Source organism: Manacus candei, unplaced genomic scaffold (assembly GCF_025592945.1).
Source record: "Manacus candei isolate 608988 ecotype Guabito, Panama unplaced genomic scaffold, ASM2559294v1 h1tg000076l, whole genome shotgun sequence".
Classification (NCBI taxonomy): domain Eukaryota; kingdom Metazoa; phylum Chordata; class Aves; order Passeriformes; family Pipridae; genus Manacus; species Manacus candei.
The window spans coordinates 10,605,436-10,625,853 of NW_026138124.1; the positions used below are offsets into that span (position 1 = coordinate 10,605,436).

Here is a 20,418-nt window from a genome sequence, read left to right on the forward strand (position 1 = left end):
CCAGCTCAAACCAGTCTGTGACTGATTTCAGTCCACATTTCATTGCCAGGCACCTGCATGGTCATGGGTCCAGGAGGCATCTGAGAACCATAATTCATTCCCATCATCCCTGGCATATTGGTCTGCATGACAGGAACCATTGGAAATCCTTGCTGTTGCATAGGAATCATCCCTGTAATGAAACATTAAACAAGGTGAGAGTCCAGTCAGGGTTAAAGCTTTCCCCCACCCCTTCCCTGCTTCCCTAATATGTTTTGGGGTTTTTTTGTTTACTGGACCAGCAAAGGAAAGGAAAAAACTCTGAGTCTTGCTGGACTGCTTAAAAATAAAAAGAATAAAATTTACCACACTGCAGGCAGCCAGAGAATTTCCTTAGTTTAGATACTGGTCAGTCTGCAGAGAAAAATATTACAGGGCTTTCACAGTAACTAAGCTGATGAATTCTCCCACCATCCTAAGGATTCTCTGTGGGCTTCTTCCCATGTGATTTTTGGAAGGGTCACTTCCAATTAACAAGATTTAATTAACCAGGTTGACTGGTGCTGATAATTCCCATTTCTCTTGAAAGGGAAAATTTACAAACTGGCAGCTTCTGAAGATAAATCTTGGGAAATAAAGTCATCCTTGCACAAGGCAACTTCACACTCTGACCCGGCTGGATAACTTGTCTGCAGGTTAATTAGTCCACTGTAGGTTAATTAGTCCACCACATATATTAGAATGGTAACAATGTCTGTCAGTAAAAGCTAACTTTCTGCAAAATTGGGCAAATCAAGCTGGCATACATTAATTCACTGAATAAAGCCTAGTGGATTATGGTTCAGTATCTTCCTGTCTTGGGAGACAACACACATTTGTTACCAGCACACCATGAGATAATTATAACTGTGCACAACTGAACATCACACGCAAAAACACTCCAGGAGGCAGTGACACAGGCAGGAATAATCCATAAATCAGTCCCTGAGAATTTTATATGAAAACTCTCTGTCTTCCCCACAGGTTCTCTCTGTATTTTCCACTAATTAAACAAACAGAGTGCATCAGGAATGAGAACAAAGGTAATTTAAGGCTGAGGCTCTCCTATTGTATTAATACTTTCCACACAGGTTGTGACTCTTGTCCCAGGGTCTTGCTGTGCTTTGTAAATATTTACCAGGTCTTGCAACACCCACACAATATGGGTATACACAGCTGGGAGATGGAGCAGAAAGAGGTGAAATACCACGCTCAAAATAACACAAAAAAATCTTAAAGGCAAATTCAGGTTAAGAGGGGAGGTGTAGTTTTCCTAGACCTTTAATCTAGATTCTGATGACACACAGGAAGTTTTATCAACAGACAGTCAGCTTACCAGAGCTGAATTCAAGGGGAAAACCAGCTGGGATTGACCAGGAGTTCAATTAATAATCACACTTCTGAGTATCCCTGCAGAACTGGTTTAAGCTGTTAGATGTATCTAAACAAAGTAAAAACTCTGTGCTCAAAATGTGAAGTTGATACCTACCTTGAGGGGGGCCCAAACCACCTGCAACAGGAAACATGAAGCTGGGGGAGGAAAACAAGAGCATGTTAAAGTGTCATTTTAGTGTAAATATAAATGATTGAAAATCCACCTCGATTTGCACGTCAGCACCATCACCAGGAGCCTCCCAAGGTCTGGCCAGCACTTTGCCCTGCTCCTGCAGGTCTCACAGAACCAACCCCTCCACAGGGCAGAAGCCCTCCCTCCCTGGGATCCCCCAAAGCTCTGGAGGGTCCCACCAGCACCGTCAGTGCTGCCACAGGCTGGGAAGCCAGGGAGAATAGATCTTATCCACCCAGCAGCACTGGAAGGGCTTTGACTCATCAACATCCCCCCAGGAGTTTCGGCACCCACGCAGGTTGGGAACAGGTCAGTTTGCTGGTGTGGGCTAAGGCAGGATGAATAAGCATCTCCCCTTGCAAGAGTCTGACTCAGCAGGACCACTGACTGCACCAGACAACAGTTCTCAGCTGCCTGGGAATAGCTTTCAGGAGAGAAACCACCCATGGAACCCATTACTTCTACCTTTACACCAAGTATCACAACATACTGGAGTTTCTATTTTCTCAGTTAACTAATTACAACAAAAATAGCACCTTGGAGAAAATACTCATTCACATATCAAGGGTCGAGTGCACCTGGAGGAAGAACCATTAAGATTTCAACTGAAATCCTAATGGAAACTGCTATCCCTCGCTTTCAAAACAGCTGCCAAACAGCAAAAAGATCTGGTTTAAAATTCTCATTTGCAAGCAACTCGCAGAAACCCACGTCAGCAGCAATTTCCCAAACAAGAACCTCACTCAGTGTCCCAGGCAGTTATTACTTCAAAGTACCATGGAAAAGAAACACACTTATAGATATTCAATGTTCAGTTCTGAGGGCGGATGTGAAAGGAACTGCCTAAGAGCACAGAAGAAAATGCCATGAGAAATGGCTGCAGAAGTTCTGAAAGCCAACCTGGTTTATAAATATAAAAGACCTGTGTAATATGAGCACTAAGATAAAATAGGGAATTTTAATTATGCATTTATCCAGGAGCAGATTGCACCTCCCCACTGTACAGACAGCAGGTCACATGGTCACCAAGACAACCCATTCACTCTTCACTTCGTCCTCTTTCCAGGATCTTCTTCATCCTGAAGCTGCTTCTTCAGCCCTGACCACCATGTGCTGATTTCTCCTTCCACAACTAACACAAACCTGTGCTTTCCAACGGGTCCAGTCCTGCCATCCCCAACACCCACCACTTTGGGGTTCTCCCCCTGAAGCACCACATAGACTCAGGTTACCTCAGCCCCAAACAGGAGCAGGGCTCAGTTCACACCACACCCAAGGTCTGTTCCACTGACAGTGGTCACTGGAATCCCCTGCTTGGCACACAACATCAACAGCACGAAGACAAACAGCTGAAAACCACAGAGGGGCCCATCACTGAACCTGGGGGCTGTTCTCTCCACTCAGAGGCTGGAGTTGGTGAAGGAGCTGGATTTTGTCTGTGTTCAGTGTCCTCCTTGGCAATACAGCCCCATAAACAAGCTGAGATGTGCAGAGCTTCTGTCATAAGACAGATCTGCAATTTTAGGCACCTTAAACTACACCATTCTTAGTTTAGTCAGAATGATGAAATATTAGAAGTCATTTTTGAAAAGCTCACAAGTATGAAGAAGCGTTCTAAGCTTCAGGTTTTCCCTTCTTGCTGGAGAACCTGGTCAACAAGAATTCTTCCAAATCAGCAAACCTAATGTAAACTGAACAAGCCTAGCAAGGTACCACTGCTTGCTGGAGCAAATAAAGGCCAAACTATTAAATATTTATCCCTTTCCACAGAGCTCCTGGTTTATTTATAAGTCTCTGTTGAAAAAAAAAAAAAAAAAAAGAAACAATCAACAAAAAAGCCCTCAGCTAATTAGAGGGCAGTGGAAGAGGAGCTAGTTCAAAGTAGCAAAGCAAGCTCCAGCAGCACTGCTCTGTACCTGCTGCTGGGATCCAGCATGGATCTCACTCCAGGATTCGGCTGTGCCACTGCCAACACCAGCCACACCTGCAGGGCCATTAAACCCCATCCCAGCAACAGGAATGCATTAATGAACTCCTCTTTGGAGATGCAAAAGTGCCCAGAGCCACCAGGTAAAGCAGCTGGTTCTCATTGCTGAGGGAGCCAGCAAAGGCCCCGTCCTGAGACTGACTTGGGAGTGAGGACTGGATGTGATACCCTGCACAAATGTAATAAACAGAAGGAAAACAAAGCCATCACCCTACAACAGACCTCTTAAAGTAGTAATATAAACCTGTAAACTCCTATTAGATGAGTATTTTAAATATGGAGCTTAAAACCCACAAAAAATCCCAAACCAAGCAACCAACAGCTTCAGACCAAACGCAGGAGCACGGGGAGAAGCAACTCCTTTTCTGTACTCAAATTTCACTACAACAGGTCCAAACCACACAGAACATTTTCCCATCTACAAGTGGACTTTTAAAACCCCTTAATTCCCAAGCAGCACAACTCCATCAACACAACACAGACTGTCAGAGTATTTTTGAGTGGCAGAAATGCACAAAAATTGAAGGAACCCACACAGACAGGGAACAGAACTTTTTCTCTACCTCCAGACTTCATCCTCAAATAAACCAAAATACCAACAATGGAAACAATGATTTTTAAAATCCTTTTATTTTGCAGAACCTATATTCCACTGACAACATTTTTGTTATTTTATTACAAGAATACTGAGCAGGCAGTGTGGCTGCAAGAGGTTCATCTCCTTGCAAGAATTACTTCAGATTTATTTGTGGGGAAACAAGCCCCATGAGACAGCCTCCCATCCTTCCCACAGCACACACAGGCAGGTGCATACACCTCAGCTTTTCTCTTCCCCAGTATTCCAGACCCTTGGATGGTTCTTCCCAAAGCAGAGCATCAGCCTGGCTCAGACAGGTGACGGGGACACCCCGGACCTGTGCCTACGGATGAAGGTCACCCCAGAGCAGACCTCCCCTCCTCACATTCCCAATAACACAGACAAAACCATGGGCTTCACATATCCAAGACAACTCAATGAACTTAACTGTCAAATGCAGAATTTCCTCAGCCTCCCTAGAAGTAGGACAAGAGATAAATAGCATGCAAGAACCTGCATTAAAAAAAAATTACTAAGTCTGCAAAGGTGGTGAAATTCAGCTTCCTAACCTTTCCAAAGACACAACGACATCTCTTTTGACACTGGTTCTTTCTCCTCAGTCCTTCCTCCTGCCGAGGTGCCCTTTGTGGGATGGAGGGGACAAGGGAACTCCTGACTGGGGCACCATCCCACAGACCTTCCCAGTGACAATAAGAACATCTGTCCCTGCTGATGCCCATCCACCCACCCACCACTGGGGGAACCCCCAAATCCCTTCCTGCCCCAATATCTGAGATTGTGGCTGCGGAGCCTGATGGCAATTAGGGTGCACCTGCTCCAGCATGGACACGCTGAACGATCAAGTGGGTCCTCAAAATGTTAATAAATGTCAGCAAAATGTAGCGCCAATGTGGCTGCACTCCCCACACCACAGCTGGGACCCCTACATCCCACCCAGGACCCCACACACCCCTCCTGGGACCTGCACACTCCACCTGTGACTCCATATACCGCACCTGAGACCCCACATGCCCCACCCAGGAGCCCACGTATTCCACTTGAGACCACCACTCTCCACCCAGGATCTCACATACCCCTCCTCGGGCCCCACGCCCCACCCAGGACCTCACAAACCTCAGCACAGACCCCACGTACCTCGCCTGAGACCCGGGACTCCCTCACACCGCCCTGGGCCGTGAGCCCCGTGCCCCCACATCCCCCCGAGCCCCCCACCCCGGCCGTCCCCCCCTCACCTCTACCCTCTCATCGCCCCCCAGCTCCCGCCATCTCTGTGTCCCCTCATCCCCTCCTCTCCACAGCCCCTCACTCGCACCCCCCGTCACCACCGACCTGGCGGCCCCGGCCGCTCCGCCGCCCGCCCCGCCGGCGCCCCCCGCGCCGGGCCCGGGCCGCAGCGCCATCTTCGCGCTCGGCCCCGCCGTCTGTCACCGGAGCGGCGGCGGCGGCGGCTTCCGGGGCCGGCCCGGGCAAGCACCGCCCACGGGCCCGGACCCTCCGTCCCACAGCCCTCAGTGCCTCTGATCCACAGCCCTTGAGTCCCACAGCCCTCAGTGCCTCTGATCCACAGCCCTTGAGCCCCAGAGCCCTCAGTGCCTCTGATCCACAGCCCCTCCGTCCCACAGCCCTCAGTGCCTCTGATCCCCTCAGTGCCTCTGATCCACAGCCCCTCCGTCCCACAGCCCTCAGTGCCTCTGATCCACAGCCCTTGAGTCCCACAGCCCTCAGTGCCTCTGATCCACAGCCCTTGAGCCCCAGAGCCCTCAGTGCCTCTGATCCACAGCCCCTCCGTCCCACAGCCCTCAGCGCCTCCGACCCACAGCCCCTCCGCCCCAAAGCCCTCAGTGCCTCGGCTCCTCGGCTCCTCAGCCCCTCGGCTCCACAGCCCCTGAGTTCCACAGCCCCTCAGTCCCACAGCCCCTCGGTTCCTCAGCCCCGCAGGACCTCGGTTACACGGGAACTCGCCCCCAGGCGGCCCCCGGGGATGGTCTGGAGGCGATGAGGGGCCCCGGGTTCCCCTCAGGAACGCCGGTTTCCTGCAGACAAACCACCCGCTTTTCCGTGAAAAGGTAGATAAAAAAAAGTGAGGACAAGGAGGAGGCGTCCCCCAGGCTGAGAGGGGGGCTTGTTACAAGAGCAAGGGGGAATGGATTCACAGACAGAGGGCAGAGAGGGGTTATTGGGAAGAAATCCTTCCCTGTGAGGGTGGGGAGGCCCTGGCACAGGTTGCCCAGAGAAGCTGTGGCTGCCCCATCCCTGCAAGTGTCCAAGGCCAGGTTGGACGGGGTTTGGAGCAACCTGGGCTAGTGGAAGGTGTCCCTGCCCCTGGCAGGAGGTGGGACTGGATAGGCTTTAAGGTCCCTTCCAACCCAAACAATTTTGTGATTCTGACACAACCAAAGTGGACTGAGAACACAGGGAGCAGATGAAGACATAGAAAACAGCTGAGTTGGGCCTTCTTCCCTGCAGCCTTGTCCCATTGGGGCTGTATAGACAAGCAAATCTCTGTATTATCTTATGACCCTGTTTATTCTGGCTTGAGGCTCAATTATGAAACAGTACAAAAGTACCAGAGTTTACAGACATGTGGAGTATTAGTTATTTCAAAATGATTTTACAGAAGAAAAAAGTAGGAAGAGCAAGGTCTTACTTTGAAGTGGGTTTGGTTTGGTTTTCCTGAAGTGCCCAGAGAAGTCTCTGACAGCTGCATTTATCAAACCTGACAGTAAACACTGTGTGCTTCCTGCCTCTGAATCTTCTGGAAGTCTAACAAACATATTAGGGGTGATCTGAACACAGAACTGACAGTATTTCCAAGGAGCAATACACAACTGTGTGCAAGTAACACAAAGTGATGCTATTTTTGAACCATTGTCAGAAACACAAGGCATGCACTGCACGAGCACACGCTTCAGCTTCTATAAGAAGCATCCAGGAATCCTCCCCTGGCATTGCAGTAGAGACTTTCTTGCATGTAAACCTCCATCCTCACCCAGAAGGAAACACAAGAAATACTTTTCTCTCTTCACCATTGCTGTCATCTTCATTCTTCTGTTCCAGCACAGACAGAGGTGTCAGCCCCTACTCACCAGTCTGAATTCAGCTTTCTGAAACAGTCTGTAATTTACTGCCCTGTTTGTCTTCTTTAACTTTCTTCTTTTCCTTAATATTTTCCTTTGTAGTTTTCCTACAAAAAAACACATCAGAGACCATGACACCTGAACATAATAAATGAAGTATATCACAGCGGTTTTTATTGTGTTTGTGCAGCTGAACATAAATCCTTCATCAGCAACACTCCTAAGTGGGTAATATATCCAATTTTCAGTAGACAGATATTGACACTAAAACTTCATCACTAAAATCACTATGACTGTTCATCCAAACAAGTTATCTGTTATTCTGGAGGAATTTTCTGGGCCTTTTCTGGATAAACAGCATCTCTTACCTCCTCTTGAGAAAAAAGTACTTACATTTTTCTTTTGCCTTTTTTCAAGAAGCACTTTGGGGTTGTACAAATGGATTCTCTTGTCAAAGGTTTCTTAATGAATTTCTTCTTTTGTTTGCTGAGAACAACATTTAGTGAAGAAGGATTAAATTACTTGAAAGGGCAAAAATTATCCAAACTAAATAAAACAGATAATGAAAACCTCTTCCTGGCTGAAAGGGATTTATGGGTGTGAAAATATTTTCAGTATTGTTTACACCAAGATTAGTTCAGCTACATCGTCTCGAAGACATTCACAAAAGCTTTATTTTAATTTAAATCTTATATATATATGTTTCTAGTTTTAGAAACTATTAAAAGCTACTAAGGAGCACTATTTAAAAAACTGGTGAACTACTCAAAGAACATACCTTTGCAGTCTGGGCAAGTGTTTTATGTAGTCTGGCACAGGACAGCCAGCTCGCTGGATAACGTTGGCTATACTGGAAAGGAGAGGAGGGAAGAGATCAGCTCCAGTGCTTGGACAAGTGATAAGGATGTTCTGTGGAAAACAGCAATCCTGACAACTGGCTGTTTTGTTGTTGGGTCTTTTGTTTTGTTGGGTTTTTTTTTAAAGCAAGAAATAAAGACACAAGTGAGTCTGAAGTACATTGAGGTGTGTGGGACCAGACACAACCACACCACACAAACCATGTCTGCTGTATCATGTTTCCAATTTACCTCCGTAATAAAGGTTTATCATCTTCTGTAAAGAAAGTGACTGCTTTTCCTCTGTGCCCTGCTCTTCCAGTACGACCTGGCAAACACAAATGATGAAAGATTTTACTTTAAATTAATCTCCCTTTATTCCTCCTCACAGCCCCAGCCTCCTGATGCGTGTTCATATACTGAGCAGATGTTCATATACCAAGCAGCCAACCCCCAAGGATTCTTCCTATTGAAAGCACAAGTATGTCTAAAACATCTAAATATTTAAGGTTCATAGAAGAGTGACAAAAAGTAATGCAGTTTTATTGAAAGTTGAGCCCAGAACCAAATTGCTCAAGCAATGCAGAAATTTGTGCTGCAGCACAGAGGTTTGGTTTTGTGAGTTTTGCTCACGCACAAAAGCATCTACATTAAAGATCTGGGAAACAGGAAAAAAAGAGATGGTTTGTGAGCAATCCCTCACCTATCCTGTGGATGTATTCCACTGCACTTGTTGGCAAGTCATAATTGATGACCATATTCACTCCTTTGAAGTCAATCCCTCGAGCCAGCAAGGCCGAGCAGATGAGCACCCAGATCTTCCCAGCTCTGAAACTCTGCACTACCTTATCCCTCTAGGAAAAGAAGAGAAAAGATATTTGGAAACAATAAATAACCCAATTAGCAATTTAAAAAAGGAGGTGAACTTGTCTCCTCAAAGTCATCATGATGTTAAGGAATAAAACTAAACCTCTAAACAAAAAACTGCAGGAATTTGCTGCCAAAGTTACCTGGAGTTACTTTGCAACAGTCTTGCTTTTACCTTTCTTTCTAAAGCATTTTTTGAAAAGTAATTAAATCCTCCTACCTGTTGCTGAGTCTTGTCTGCATGGATGACATCCACATTGATGCCTTCATAAATGAGCTCATGGAAAAGCTCTTTAGCCCTCTCAATAGACTGTACAAAAACAAGGACTGGAGGAGCAAAACCCTGCAAAAGAGTAAGTTTATCTCAAGTTCAAAAGTCCTTTTTCCTTGCAGAAACTGGGACACAGATTTGGCCAATGGTTTAACATGTGCCAGAGAAGTCTTTGAGCTGGGAAATTAGGAGTTTCTGACAGAGCACACAGCTCAGTTCAGCAGGAAGCAGAACGTGCTCAGTCTCTCCAAATACCTTTTTAACAAGCTCTCTCATCGCTGTTAGCTTTCCTGTCTCAGATCCAACAAACAACAGCTCTTGTTCTACTGTCTCTGCTGCAGAGTTTCTGAAATCAGAAATCCAACAGAAATGTGCTCCCATTAGTGTTTTTATATATATATATATATAAAAATAAATACATCTTTTACATATTAATATATTCAAAATCCGTAAAATATTACTTGGTGAATGAGAAATGCTGCACAACAAAATTATCTCGCCAGTGCACGCTCCTAAGATTAACGTTTATTTGATGATAAAGCAATTGGCAAAAGGAAAAGAACAACTCATTCAGCATGTGAGAAAGATCTATGTGCCCACACAATTCTTTTCTGGAGACACAAAACCTGCAGTACTGTGACTAACAACATCCATGAAACCGAGCAGGCTGACGACACAAAGAAAAATTTCCCAGGAAATAAAAAAGAACTGGAGGAAGTCCAAGTCCACCTGCACACCCACCTTGCCCCCACAGACACGAGGACAACGCTGTCCAGGTTGAGCTTGCACCACTCCTCCACGTCGTGGGCGAAGGTGGCACTGAACAGGGCCCTCCTCACCAGGTGGGAGGTGCATCCCAGGAAGATGGAGGCCAGCTGGTCCCGGAATCCCGACTTCCCGTCCTCAAACAGCTTGTCCGACTCGTCCACCACCAGCCACTCCACACTAGGAACAGGGAGGTTTGCTTTTCAGTACAGCCACCACTTCTGAGTGGCAAAGCCAGATTTGGGACAGACTCTCCCTACCTGCTCAAGTCTATTGCTGGAGGATCTTCTTTCAGCAAATAAATGAGTCTGTTGGGAGTAGTAACCAGAATATCTGTGAAAAGAAAAGAAAAAAATGCAAAATGTTGAAAAAGACACCAAATAAACCAGTCTCACAGGGCCCTGAGAAACACCAGTTCCAATCCAATCTGCCAGAGGTACAGTTTAACAGAGTCCAGGTCAGGCTCACTTCCCATTTCTCCCCTGCCACTCTCAGAGCATTGCACAACAGATCACAGGCCTTGAGTGTCACTAACCATCTCCTTAAAGCCACACAGCCCAAAGAGAAAGGTCAGTGACATTTCTGACATTTTTAGAAGCACTTCAGTCATTGAAACAGTTACCAAATTTCTTGGAAGACTTGGGCCCAAACTTCTTGGCTGCTTCAGCTGCCTTGTGGATCATGTGTATCCTGAAGCCTGTGCCCTCTGCCAGCTTCACCAGCTCCCGGTGGGTCTGAAAAGGCAGCAGAGGCTGGATTTTAAAACTGAGCTGAAGAGCTTTTCTAACCAAAAAATCACAGAATCATGGAATGGTTTGTGTTGAAGGAGATCCTAAAGATAATCGAGACCATGGGCAGGGACACCTTCCACTAGCCCAGGTTGCTCCAAGCCCTGTCCAACCTGGCCTTGGACACTTCCAGGGATGAGGCAGCCACAGCTTCTCTGGTCAACCTAATCCTGAAGATACAGCTTCAAACATCACCCTGATTTCAGTGTTATGAGAAACCTCTCTGGTTTTCTTAGCATAATAAAATGCAGCTCCCTAACATGCATTATTCCCTTCAAAGTTCTCACAGGTCTCACTACAATATGTAGCTCCTAAAAGTCCCCTCTGCCATTTGAATAAAAACTGCCCAATGTTGTCCTTTTTATTTCATTTTAATAACACAACTTCAATATAAAGCTATTCCTTGAAATTCATGGTTTGGGACAAACAGATAAACCTCTCGTAGCAATCTCAAGTAGGAAAGGAGGTTTTAAGAGCACCTGAGCATTGGGCAGTTTAAAATATGATCAAAGAATCTCGAGCCTCTAATCTAATCATTTAGATTAGACTCAGATAGTAGATATGTACCTACTCCACAGAAGTCAAAGGACTTAAAAGAAACATTTAAATTATCTTTTTTCTGATATCTGAGGGTAATAAAGGAGAAAAAATATTTACCAAGCTGCTATTTTACTGATTCTGAGTGAAAACTTTGAAGTACATCAATTTGACAAGACCTTTCCCCTCAACACACACCTGGCTGGCAAGTTCTCGGGTCGGTGATATGATCACAGCCCTGAATCCTTTGTTCCTGGGTTGTTTCAGATGTGTTAAGAGAGGGATACAAAATGCCAGTGTTTTTCCAGACCCAGTAGGAGCTGAAGCCAGAAGCTCCCGACCCTGTAAGAAAAACAAGGGGGTTGTATTTCACTAGGGTAAAAAAAAGGAACAAAAATCACATTCCCAGAAATACCAACGGTGCAAACTGACCCAAAATGCCTCAGGAAATGCACATTCCAGGACTACTGCAATGGCTAAGTTCTGAACTCTGATGCAGTTGATTTATCTCTAAACCTGCCCCAGACACTGCCACGATCCCAAATTTTGCCAGAATCCCTGAAACAAAGCACAGTCCCAGAGAACTTACGTGCAGCATGACGGGAATCGCCTGCATCTGGATTGGAGTGGGGACATGGAACCCTGCAGCCTGGATGTTCTCCATGATTTTGGGGTGCACCTTGTACTCCTCCTGAAGCTGGTCAAAGGTGGCAATCGGGTCAGGGAGATCTGTTCCCTGAATGTTGATCCTGTGCTGATTCCTGAAGCGATTTATCTAAAAGGCAAAAGACAAACTCTTTCTTTTTTCCTTGACACCATAAAACTAAATCTGGATTCACCTTCTGGTTCTTTACCCCACACTCAGTCACCCTCCTCCCAAGAGGAAATGAATAAATGAATTAACTGAGTAAATAAACCTCAATTTCCAGATAAAACAGCCACAGAACCCCAGGAATCTGTTTCTACATCAGAATTCCCTGCTCCCACCTTTTCTCTCCTCAAACGTTCAAGCTTCTCTGCAGTAGGTTTTTTGTCTTTTGTCTCTTCAAGTTTTGCTTCCAGAGAGGACATCCACTTTATTCCATTGTTTTCTGACAGTTCTGGCATTAATGCTGCTCCTGCAAGTTCCAAACAAATTGAAATTTCCATTAGTAAAATCCAGACAAAAGTTATTTGGAGACAAAGAACATCTCAAACCCTGTTTTCTCTCATTCTCAGTAAAATTAACGAAGACTCCAAAAGGATGGCAACCAACTACATCCCCATGTGTCAGCACTGAATCTTGGCCCAGTTATTTGACCTGCTCTGACCCAGACCAGCCAAAGAACCCAGAAGCATTTTTTACTCTGGTAAAATGATCTACAGGACTTGCAGAATTGAAATAAACTGAAACAAGGAATATAAACTTCTTCAGGGTATTCATCAGTAACAGGACTCGAGGAAATGGCTCTAAGCTGAAGGGATGTAGGTTTAGATGGGATATTGGGACAAAATCCTTCCCTGTGAGGGTGGGGAGGCCCTGGCACAGGTTGCCCAGAGAAGCTGTGGCTGCCCCATCCCTGCAAGTGTCCAAGGCCAGGTTGGACGGGGCTTGGAGCAGCCTGGGATGGTGGAAGGTGTCCCTGCCCGTGGCAGAGGGGTGGCATGGATGGGCTTTAAGGTCCCTTCCGACCCAAACCATTCCGGGACTCCGTGATGATTCTGCCCGGGATACACGTGTATGCATAAAAATACCTCTCGTCTTTTTCTTTTTTCTTTTCCCCTCACTGCTTTCTGCCGTTCTTTTCCTCTTTCCCGCCGCCTCTCCATCGTTTTTCCCTGCTCCATCCTTCTGCTGCTTCACCTCCTCTCCAGCCCCCGCGAGCCCCCAGCCCTCCTCGGCAGACCCCCGAGGGGCTCCCTCCTTGTTCCCGAAGAAGTCGAGGCTCTCCAGGGAGACGCTGCCGCGGTTTTCCCTGACCACCTGCGGGAGAAGCGGACGAGGCTGAGCCTCCATGTGCAGCCCCCGCGGGCGGCGGGGGCGGCGCTCCAAAGCCTGAACTGCGGAGGGGCCGTTCCCCGAGCCCCCCGCGGCCTCCCCGCGGTGCCCCCTCACCCCGAAGCGCCGCGCGTCGCCCCCGAAGCGCCGCAGGTCGAAGCGGGCCCCGGCGCCCAGGCGGCGGAACAGCTCGTGGGTCTCCATGCTGCCTTCCCGGCATCCCCTGCGCGTCCGCCGGAACCGGGATCACTTCCGGTCCGGCTGCCATGGCAACCGCCTCGCGCGTGTCGTGGAGACGCGTTGCCATGGCAACGGCGGTCAGGCTTCGCTAGGCCGCGGCGGGCCTGAGCCCGCGGGAGAGGCCGCAGCGACATGGGCGCGGCTGTCGCGACAGCGCGAGGGGGGAAAGCGAGGATTCCTCCCTCTTGTGTGCTTGTCACTCCCTCAGGTCCGGCCCCTTCCATCTCTGCTGCAGTCCCAGCGGCTGGAAGGGACTTGACCGGAGGATGCTGTTGCTCAACTGCTTTGCTTAATCCTTGATTTATACTAATACAATCCAGCCTCACAGCTGTGCCTGAAGACAGAAACCCTTGAGGCCATGACAGGACCAACCCAGTAACTAGTGCAGCTGCTCAAGCCACTCAAGAGAGTTTGCCCAGATTAAGATCAGAATTTACTTAATTCATGTATTTATTCATTATGGTAAACTGTGAGATCTAATAGTGTAGGTAAATCTATCAGATCAAACAATACAGATTTTTTTTCCTGGTTGTTCTTGAAGTAAAACAAACAGAAATCCAATTAAGCAGCAACAAAAACTATAGAACATAATAAAGATCTCAGGGGGTAAAGGTTTACACTGCTGAAATCCAAGAGCTCTAAGACATATAGGCAATGGCTGTTCCTCCTGTAACATTCACTACTTTAATAACAAACTCTGAAATGAAATATTGGGTAAACCTGATCCTCCCCTCCACCCCTCTCTGCCTGATTTATAGCACTTTCTCTTTGCCAAACTTTTAACTTCCCAGCAGAAGTGGGAGCAGCCACACAGAGCCCTGGGTGCAGAGCACCACAGCGGTGACAATTCCCTTGTTTGTGTCCCCAGTGATGTATTTACAGTGAATAAAGACCCAACTTTGCATCCTTCATGCTGTTCCCAGGCTGAGGCTCCTGCTTTTCTGCCGGGAGAAGTGACTGTGGTTGCTGCGAGAGGATGGGGAAGAATGTGGAGGCATTTGTGTAACAAAGAACTATAAATCATCTCCAATATCCATCACTCACCAAGGGATGCTGTCGGCAGACTCAAGAGTGAGGAAACAGGGAATATTCTCTTCATCAGGCGACTGGGAAATCCCTTTGTGTAAGGAGGGAGCAGCTCTGCTTCCGAGGAGGCAGCACTGGGCACTGGGTGGGCAAAGAGCTGCATGCCAGGAGCGAGACACCACAGAATCCTGGAATATCCTGACCTGGAAGGGACACACAGGGATCATCCAGTCCAATTCCTGGCCCTGAACAGACACCCCAGCAATCCTGCTCTGTCTGTGAGAGCGTTGTCCAAACACTCCTGGAGCTCTGTCAGCCTTGGGGCCGTGACCACTGCCCTGGGGAGCCTGTTCAGTGCCCAACCACCCTCTGGGTCTATCAGGGCTCTTTTCACCATTCTCCTGTGTTGCTCCTGCTTTGCGAGCGAGGTGACCTTGCAGAGAAGGGCTGCTCTCAGGTGGGCGCTGCAGCAACCCCATAAGGCAAAGGATGACTTGCCTTGTTCCCTGTAATGGACCCAAACCAGTAAAGAAAAAGCACAGAGTCTCCTCGCAGGGAGTTCCTACTCCATCTCTACTACAGCAAACAATAAACATCCACCTGTTCCAGCAAAAAGAGAAGCATCAATCCCCCCAGACACAGCCACACTCAGGAGGGGTGGCAGCATTTATTGCACCAGCTTGTGTCTTTATTTTAACCCCCTCACCTGGTTGTACGTGCAGAGGAACACAGCCCTTCCACACACCAGGGCTGGATGAAGGTATATCAGAGCAGGGAAGTGCTGGCCCGTGTGCCTGGAGTTGCTGGCAGGATGCCTGGAGGCTGGACTGGGATGTGGGGGAGAGCCCAGGCTCCTGGTTTCATTTGTTATCCTTGCAGAGAGTCCCTGGGACCACAGAAGGTGATGAACAGCCAGGTACACTCCTGACCCCAGTGCAGCCTTGCCCTCCAGGGGCTCAGGGACCTCTGTGGTGGTGCAGAGCAGCCCAGCTGAGATGTGCTGTTCTCATCCTCAGGCTGTGCCCGACACATGGAGCCGAAATAAAACCCTGTAAGATGGCAAAGCAAATCAGCTGAGCACATTTGTTGCATCATGTGCACACCCAGATCAAAGATCCCTACCTGCAGCCGTGGGCTCCCCTCCTGAAAAAACCCAGCTAAGCCAACCCCTTCCCTGTGTGTGTGTGTGTTCGTTTGTTCCACAGGTGTGAGGCAGGAATTAGAGAGCAGCGGGACTCGTGCACATCTGCCCCCCACGTCCCGCCCTCCTGCTACATCATCATCACTAATATGCACATAACAGTCAATTAGCCTGGCTGGGCGCACTGGTGACCTCTGATCCCTGCTGTGTCCCCCGATCCATTACCAGCCCTCAGCCCCGGCTCTCAGTATGAATTGATGTAGCCCCCATTCTCTTGCGGCACAGAAACATGCGTCCTCATTCATCTGTCCACTTCCACTTTCTGTTCCTTTGTCCTCCCCTTCTGTTCCCTGTGTTGCTTAACCTGGTCACCACTTCTTGACCCCACATCCTCGTCCCTCCCGAGGGTGTTGTAATCCCGACCGCTACGAAAAAAACTTTTACTTTTTTTTCCCTTTACTCACATCTTATTTAGCAAAAAATGGTTTCCAGCAGTGTGGGAGCTTTGATCCCCTATTTAAGAAATCCTTGCAATGTTTTTTTAAAGGCTTTCTTTCTAAGGCAAATGAATTCTTCATAAAGGGGGAAATGGTGTGCTGGTTGGGCTCTGTTCATCTGAGGAAGACAAATGATCTGTTTTATTACTTGAAAAGCATAACAGTTGAGTGTGTAGATTTGTGATTTATCTGTAATTAAGATTCCATTTGAGCAGCATATTAATTACAGAGAGAAGAATTAATTTTGCTGAATAGAAAAGTAAAACCAAAGTTCCTTGAGTTAGAAGGTAACATAGAACGCCTGAGGTTCAGGGTTTGTGTGGCTCTGCATTACACCTACACTGGGACAGGACAACTCTAGGGGTTTTTTTGACTTTCAAGTTTTATCCCTGGGTCAGAGAAATAAAATCCAGGGGGTTTTATCAGAGCCTGCCACTGCTGGTGGCTCCCACAGCGCTCCCGTTCTGGCTCTGCTGAGCCCATTGTGCTGCTCCTTTGCCCCAGGGCTGCACCAGGACCTGCCAGGCTCCCACCACCTGCAGCAGAGGGAAAGGACCTTCCAGGATTAAATGAAGGTGCTCCCTGTGCCAGCCAAGCCCTGCAGCCCCTGAGAACATCAACCCTGAGCTTTCATTTACCCGTTTACCCACCGTGTGCTACAGTCCGTGGCTCAGTCTGTTCGCACCAGGTGTTTAACCTGACCACACGCAGTGAAACCAGACTCCTTCCTTCCTCCAAGTGTCTGTCCCTAGTCCCCAGAGGACCCAGGGTGGTGTCTTGCCCATCTCCTCCGTGTGGGAGACCTCGTCACATTCACAGGGGGAAGGAAAGTGAGAGACTTGGGCGTCTGCCTGTGAGGGACCTTTAGGGAGCAGATGGTGTGGAGCAGCTCAGGAGGTTTGCTGGGACTGCTGTGGTGGGTGTGCAGGGATGGACCTGCTGGTGCTCACAGGTGGAAAGGCAGCCCTGGCTCATCCCTAGGGGATGTGGAGCACTGCACACATTGGCCTGTCATGGCAGAGGGTTGGGATATCAGGATATCAAGGCTCCCTGGTGAGCTCCAGATTTGCAGGTCCCTTGGCTGCTGGGGGAGGCCAGTGCAGGGCAGTGCAGTAGCAGGTGTGGAAGCCACGGCACTTGGAGCTGCAGGAGCAATCAGAGATGCACTGGAGCAGGCAGAGAGGTTTTCTCTGGACACTGAGTGCATTTTAAAGTGTTTGTCCGCGGTGCATTGGTTCAGGACAGTAAACTCTTACAGCGCTATTCTGCTGGTCTTTATGGCTCACAACTCTGCCCCCATCACATTTTCATGGACTTGTGAAGACCTCCTGTGAGCACATCATGGACACCCCATGGCAGCAGGAGACAGGATCAACACCACACCCCCTGGCACAGGGATTCCTCCGGCTCCACGTACCTGCTCCCGCGGCCAGACCGCAGCGAGGAGCTGGCAGCGCCTGCAAACAGCCCGGCCTCCCAACACAAGCACTTTCTGCATTCCTCTGTGTACTCCTCAAACTCCGCCACCAGCCCAACCGAATCCTCTCAAAGGCTTCAAAGGGCAGAGCCTGTTTGCTGTCCGCAGGGAATGACAATGCTTTCCCTTTTGACCTGTCGCGCAGGACGGCAGTGCTGGGCAGCCGTGTGCGGGATGCACCGGTGGGGAGCACAGCCCCAGCCTCTGCACAGCCCCACACCACTGCTGCTGCTTTTCCTGCTGAGATTTCCAGCAGATCCAGCCATCTGGCTGGACTGGCAGAACGAGTCTGGAAAGCCCGCGCGTTGAGCCGGAGCTGTTGCGCAACTGCGCGTTACCCACACGCTCAGTAAAGCTGCTGGAATTGCTCCTTGTACTTCGGTGAGTTTGGAAAGGCTGGTGTCTTCCTGGCCAGCAGGACATCTGCTCCCCCACAGGGATTACCTGGGACTTCCTCAGCAATCCATGTTTCCTGCCAGACGACGTGAGCTGGCCTGGCTGCAGCCCAGCCAGCACCAGAGCCCTGGGAGTGAGGTCTTCACCCTCACCAGGGTGCTGTAAAGCACCTGGGGACAGGGGCTGCAGCACCAGGTGCCCCAGAGCTCGGCCAGCAGCCAGCACACAGTGTTTCCCCTGGACAGGGTTTCCCTGGCTCTGTTCCTCCTGCAGTGATAGAGGTGACACACACCACGGAGCCCCAGTCCCCAGGCACGGCTGCAGCCCCTGCCGAGGGCTCCTGCTCATGGTTTGATAAAGCCTTGTCATGGCCCCTGGGGCACGTGGAGAGGGTGGCTCAGCTAGTTTTGACCCAGTGACTTTGCTGGCAGCACTGAGGATGCTGCAGTACAAGCAGGAGGCAGTCAGGGCACGGGATTTACCCACCAGGCAGGTGTCACCGGCTGTGCACAACTGGAGGTAAAGGAGAGGTCACGCTCCTGCCCAGCCCTCCCACATCCACCTTCACACGTTTCAGAGCTTCCCCATGCCCTTCCCCTGACCCACAGCCTGTGCAGAGATCCACTACAGCCCTGACCCTCACTGTTACCCCTTGGCCTTGGCCACGCTGGGATTTGGGGGATTTTTCCTTTGCACTCGCACTTCAAATTAAATGCAGCCCTGTCCCTTTGCCCTGCCAGGAAGGAGCCTGCAGTTCACATGAAGACAGGCTGCTAAAGCCTCATGGCAGCCTGTGGATCCTCACGTGCAAGGAATTCCCTTATAAGCAGCTTTGAACTGTAAAACAATCACTTGGCTCTGTAAAACTGTATTGGCCATAAATGAACTTTGTCATGGCTCTGCTGGTTTCTTTGCTCCATAATAACTGCATCACGCGCAAACACAACGTGCCCAACAACAACAGGAGGAAAAAAATACCTTCCAGGAGCCTCATTTGACATGGCACTGTATTTTCCAACAACTTAATGAGGTAGCCAGGGAACCTGCAGGAGCAAACACCCCACCCAGCGCTTCTCCCAGCAGGGTGAGGTCTGGCCGGGGGCAGCCCAAGCCCAGCTGCTGCAGAGGCTGCTCTGGAAAGTAGTTTGGGGTGGTATTTACCACCCAGAAAGGTTTTCTCAGCCAGAGGGTTAAATCCAAATCGGGGATCCTTTCTCCCCATGAAGGGATGTGTAGCACCCACAGCATCCTTAGCAATCCACGGGGCTTTCTCCCTTTCCATCTCCTGCCATTCAGGGTGAGTGACAGCACAAAACACACTGTTGGGCAACTTCATAAATTCACAAAAGTGAATTTGGGAAAGTACCATCTGTTCTTAATCATTTGTTGTACTCACGTTATCGGCTTTATCCTGTCTGCTTTATCACACTCTGCTCCAGTCACCTACTCCACCTGTGTCTTTGGATGGATCCTATGCCCTTTTCCCCAGTTTTCTTTTGGCTCAGTCCCCCCTCCTTCACCAGGTCCCTCTCTAGTGGGGTCAAATCTCAAAGTCTCCTTTTCCCCAGGTTTCCACTTACCCTCCCTGCAGAGCTTTCTGGAGAGCAGCACTGCTCCTGAACCACTTATCCAAGAGTGCTTCACACATAGCTTTCACACCCTGAGCTCCACCCTTTCAGCCTGTGACTCTCTTAAAGCTGGTGCAGAAATCAAACCCCAGAAGGCAGCACTCCCCTCGGGGCATCAGCTCAGCTGCAGCAGGTTATCTGGCACTCAGGGGCTTTGGAAAGGACTTGCTGAGCAGGAAAGTGCCAAGAGGATCTCAGAATAAAACACGCATCTTGTCTCTCCAACTTTTGCTAAAAAAGAGCATCACTTTCACATCTGCCTGAAAGGGACTGAGCAGTCTTCATGACTCCAGTTTTTGTCTGGGGCAGCTAAAATTCACAAACATACTCCATGGGAATGTTTTTATTGGGGTGTCCTGCTCCAGCTGTAAGGGTGAGCGCCAGATTTCTGCCCGAGAACCTTTCCCACAGCAGCCCACACTAAACTTCTGAAAAAAACGGGTGCCAAACCAAAATCAGCCATTTTTGAAGGCATTTTTAAACCCACACCTGCCCTGCACTGTATCTTCAGCAGGGTTCCACCCTTTCCCACTGCTGTGCTCGGAGCCACTCAGGTCTGTTACCTCTTTACAATCAAAGGTCTTCAAAAGCTTTTCAGCCACCAGAGCACACCCTCCTGCCTGCCCCTCGTGCTTTACTGACCACCAGCTCAGCATCCAAAACGGATGGGGCTTGGCTTTGGCACTCAGGTCCTAATTGGTTTGCTTAACAAACTGCTGCTAAA

At 48.9% G+C, this 20,418-nt stretch overlaps 2 protein-coding genes across 8 annotated transcripts in view; both read right to left on the reverse strand.

The window, feature by feature from the left end:
* Positions 1-5,585, reverse strand: part of SYNRG (synergin gamma) — a 40,314-nt gene extending 34,729 nt beyond the window's left edge. For 5 of the 6 annotated variants that reach the window (XM_051809385.1, XM_051809383.1, XM_051809382.1 and 2 more), the window contains exons 1-3: positions 5,500-5,585; positions 1,508-1,548; positions 54-172 (exon numbers count right to left, since the gene is read on the reverse strand). In XM_051809385.1, the coding sequence (XP_051665345.1) occupies positions 54-172; positions 1,508-1,548; positions 5,500-5,570 (231 nt within the window). In that variant the 5' untranslated portion in view covers positions 5,571-5,585. Of the gene's footprint in view, positions 1-53; positions 173-1,507; positions 1,549-3,501; positions 3,879-5,499 lie in introns of those variants that run through there. The other variant, XM_051809384.1, reaches the window with a different exon arrangement.
* A 1,092-nt stretch (positions 5,586-6,677) lies between these two features.
* On the reverse strand, positions 6,678-13,522 carry DDX52 (DExD-box helicase 52). Of its 2 annotated transcripts, XM_051809409.1 has the most exons (15): positions 13,407-13,522; positions 13,046-13,274; positions 12,299-12,429; positions 11,901-12,086; positions 11,510-11,653; positions 10,609-10,720; positions 10,247-10,319; positions 9,963-10,166; positions 9,477-9,567; positions 9,171-9,293; positions 8,787-8,937; positions 8,336-8,411; positions 8,026-8,097; positions 7,641-7,733; positions 6,678-7,354 (listed from the first exon to the last, which is right to left on the reverse strand). In XM_051809409.1, the coding sequence occupies exons 1-15, from the start codon at positions 13,491-13,493 to the stop codon at positions 7,267-7,269; spliced, it is 1,860 nt and encodes a 619-aa protein (XP_051665369.1). In that variant the 5' UTR covers positions 13,494-13,522; the 3' UTR covers positions 6,678-7,266. The 2 variants fall into 2 exon arrangements, with proteins under 2 accessions (XP_051665369.1, XP_051665368.1); XM_051809408.1 differs by having other exon boundaries at positions 13,046-13,522.
* Positions 13,523-20,418: the final 6,896 nt, after the last annotated feature.

What these genes read in the sequence shown, in the direction of transcription:
- DDX52 (XM_051809408.1), bottom strand. Translation starts at nt 13,493, where the DNA reads ATGGAGACCCACGAGCTGTTCCGCCGCCTGGGCGCCGGGGCCCGCTTC. An exon ending in CAAGTCTTCCAAGAAATTTG is followed by an intron (nt 10,320 to 10,608) that starts GTAACTGTTTCA and finishes TTCTTTTCACAG; the next exon opens with ATATTCTGGTTACTACTCCC. An exon ending in TGAGAGAGCTTGTTAAAAAG is followed by an intron (nt 9,294 to 9,476) that starts GTATTTGGAGAG and finishes ACTCTTTTGCAG; the next exon opens with GGTTTTGCTCCTCCAGTCCT.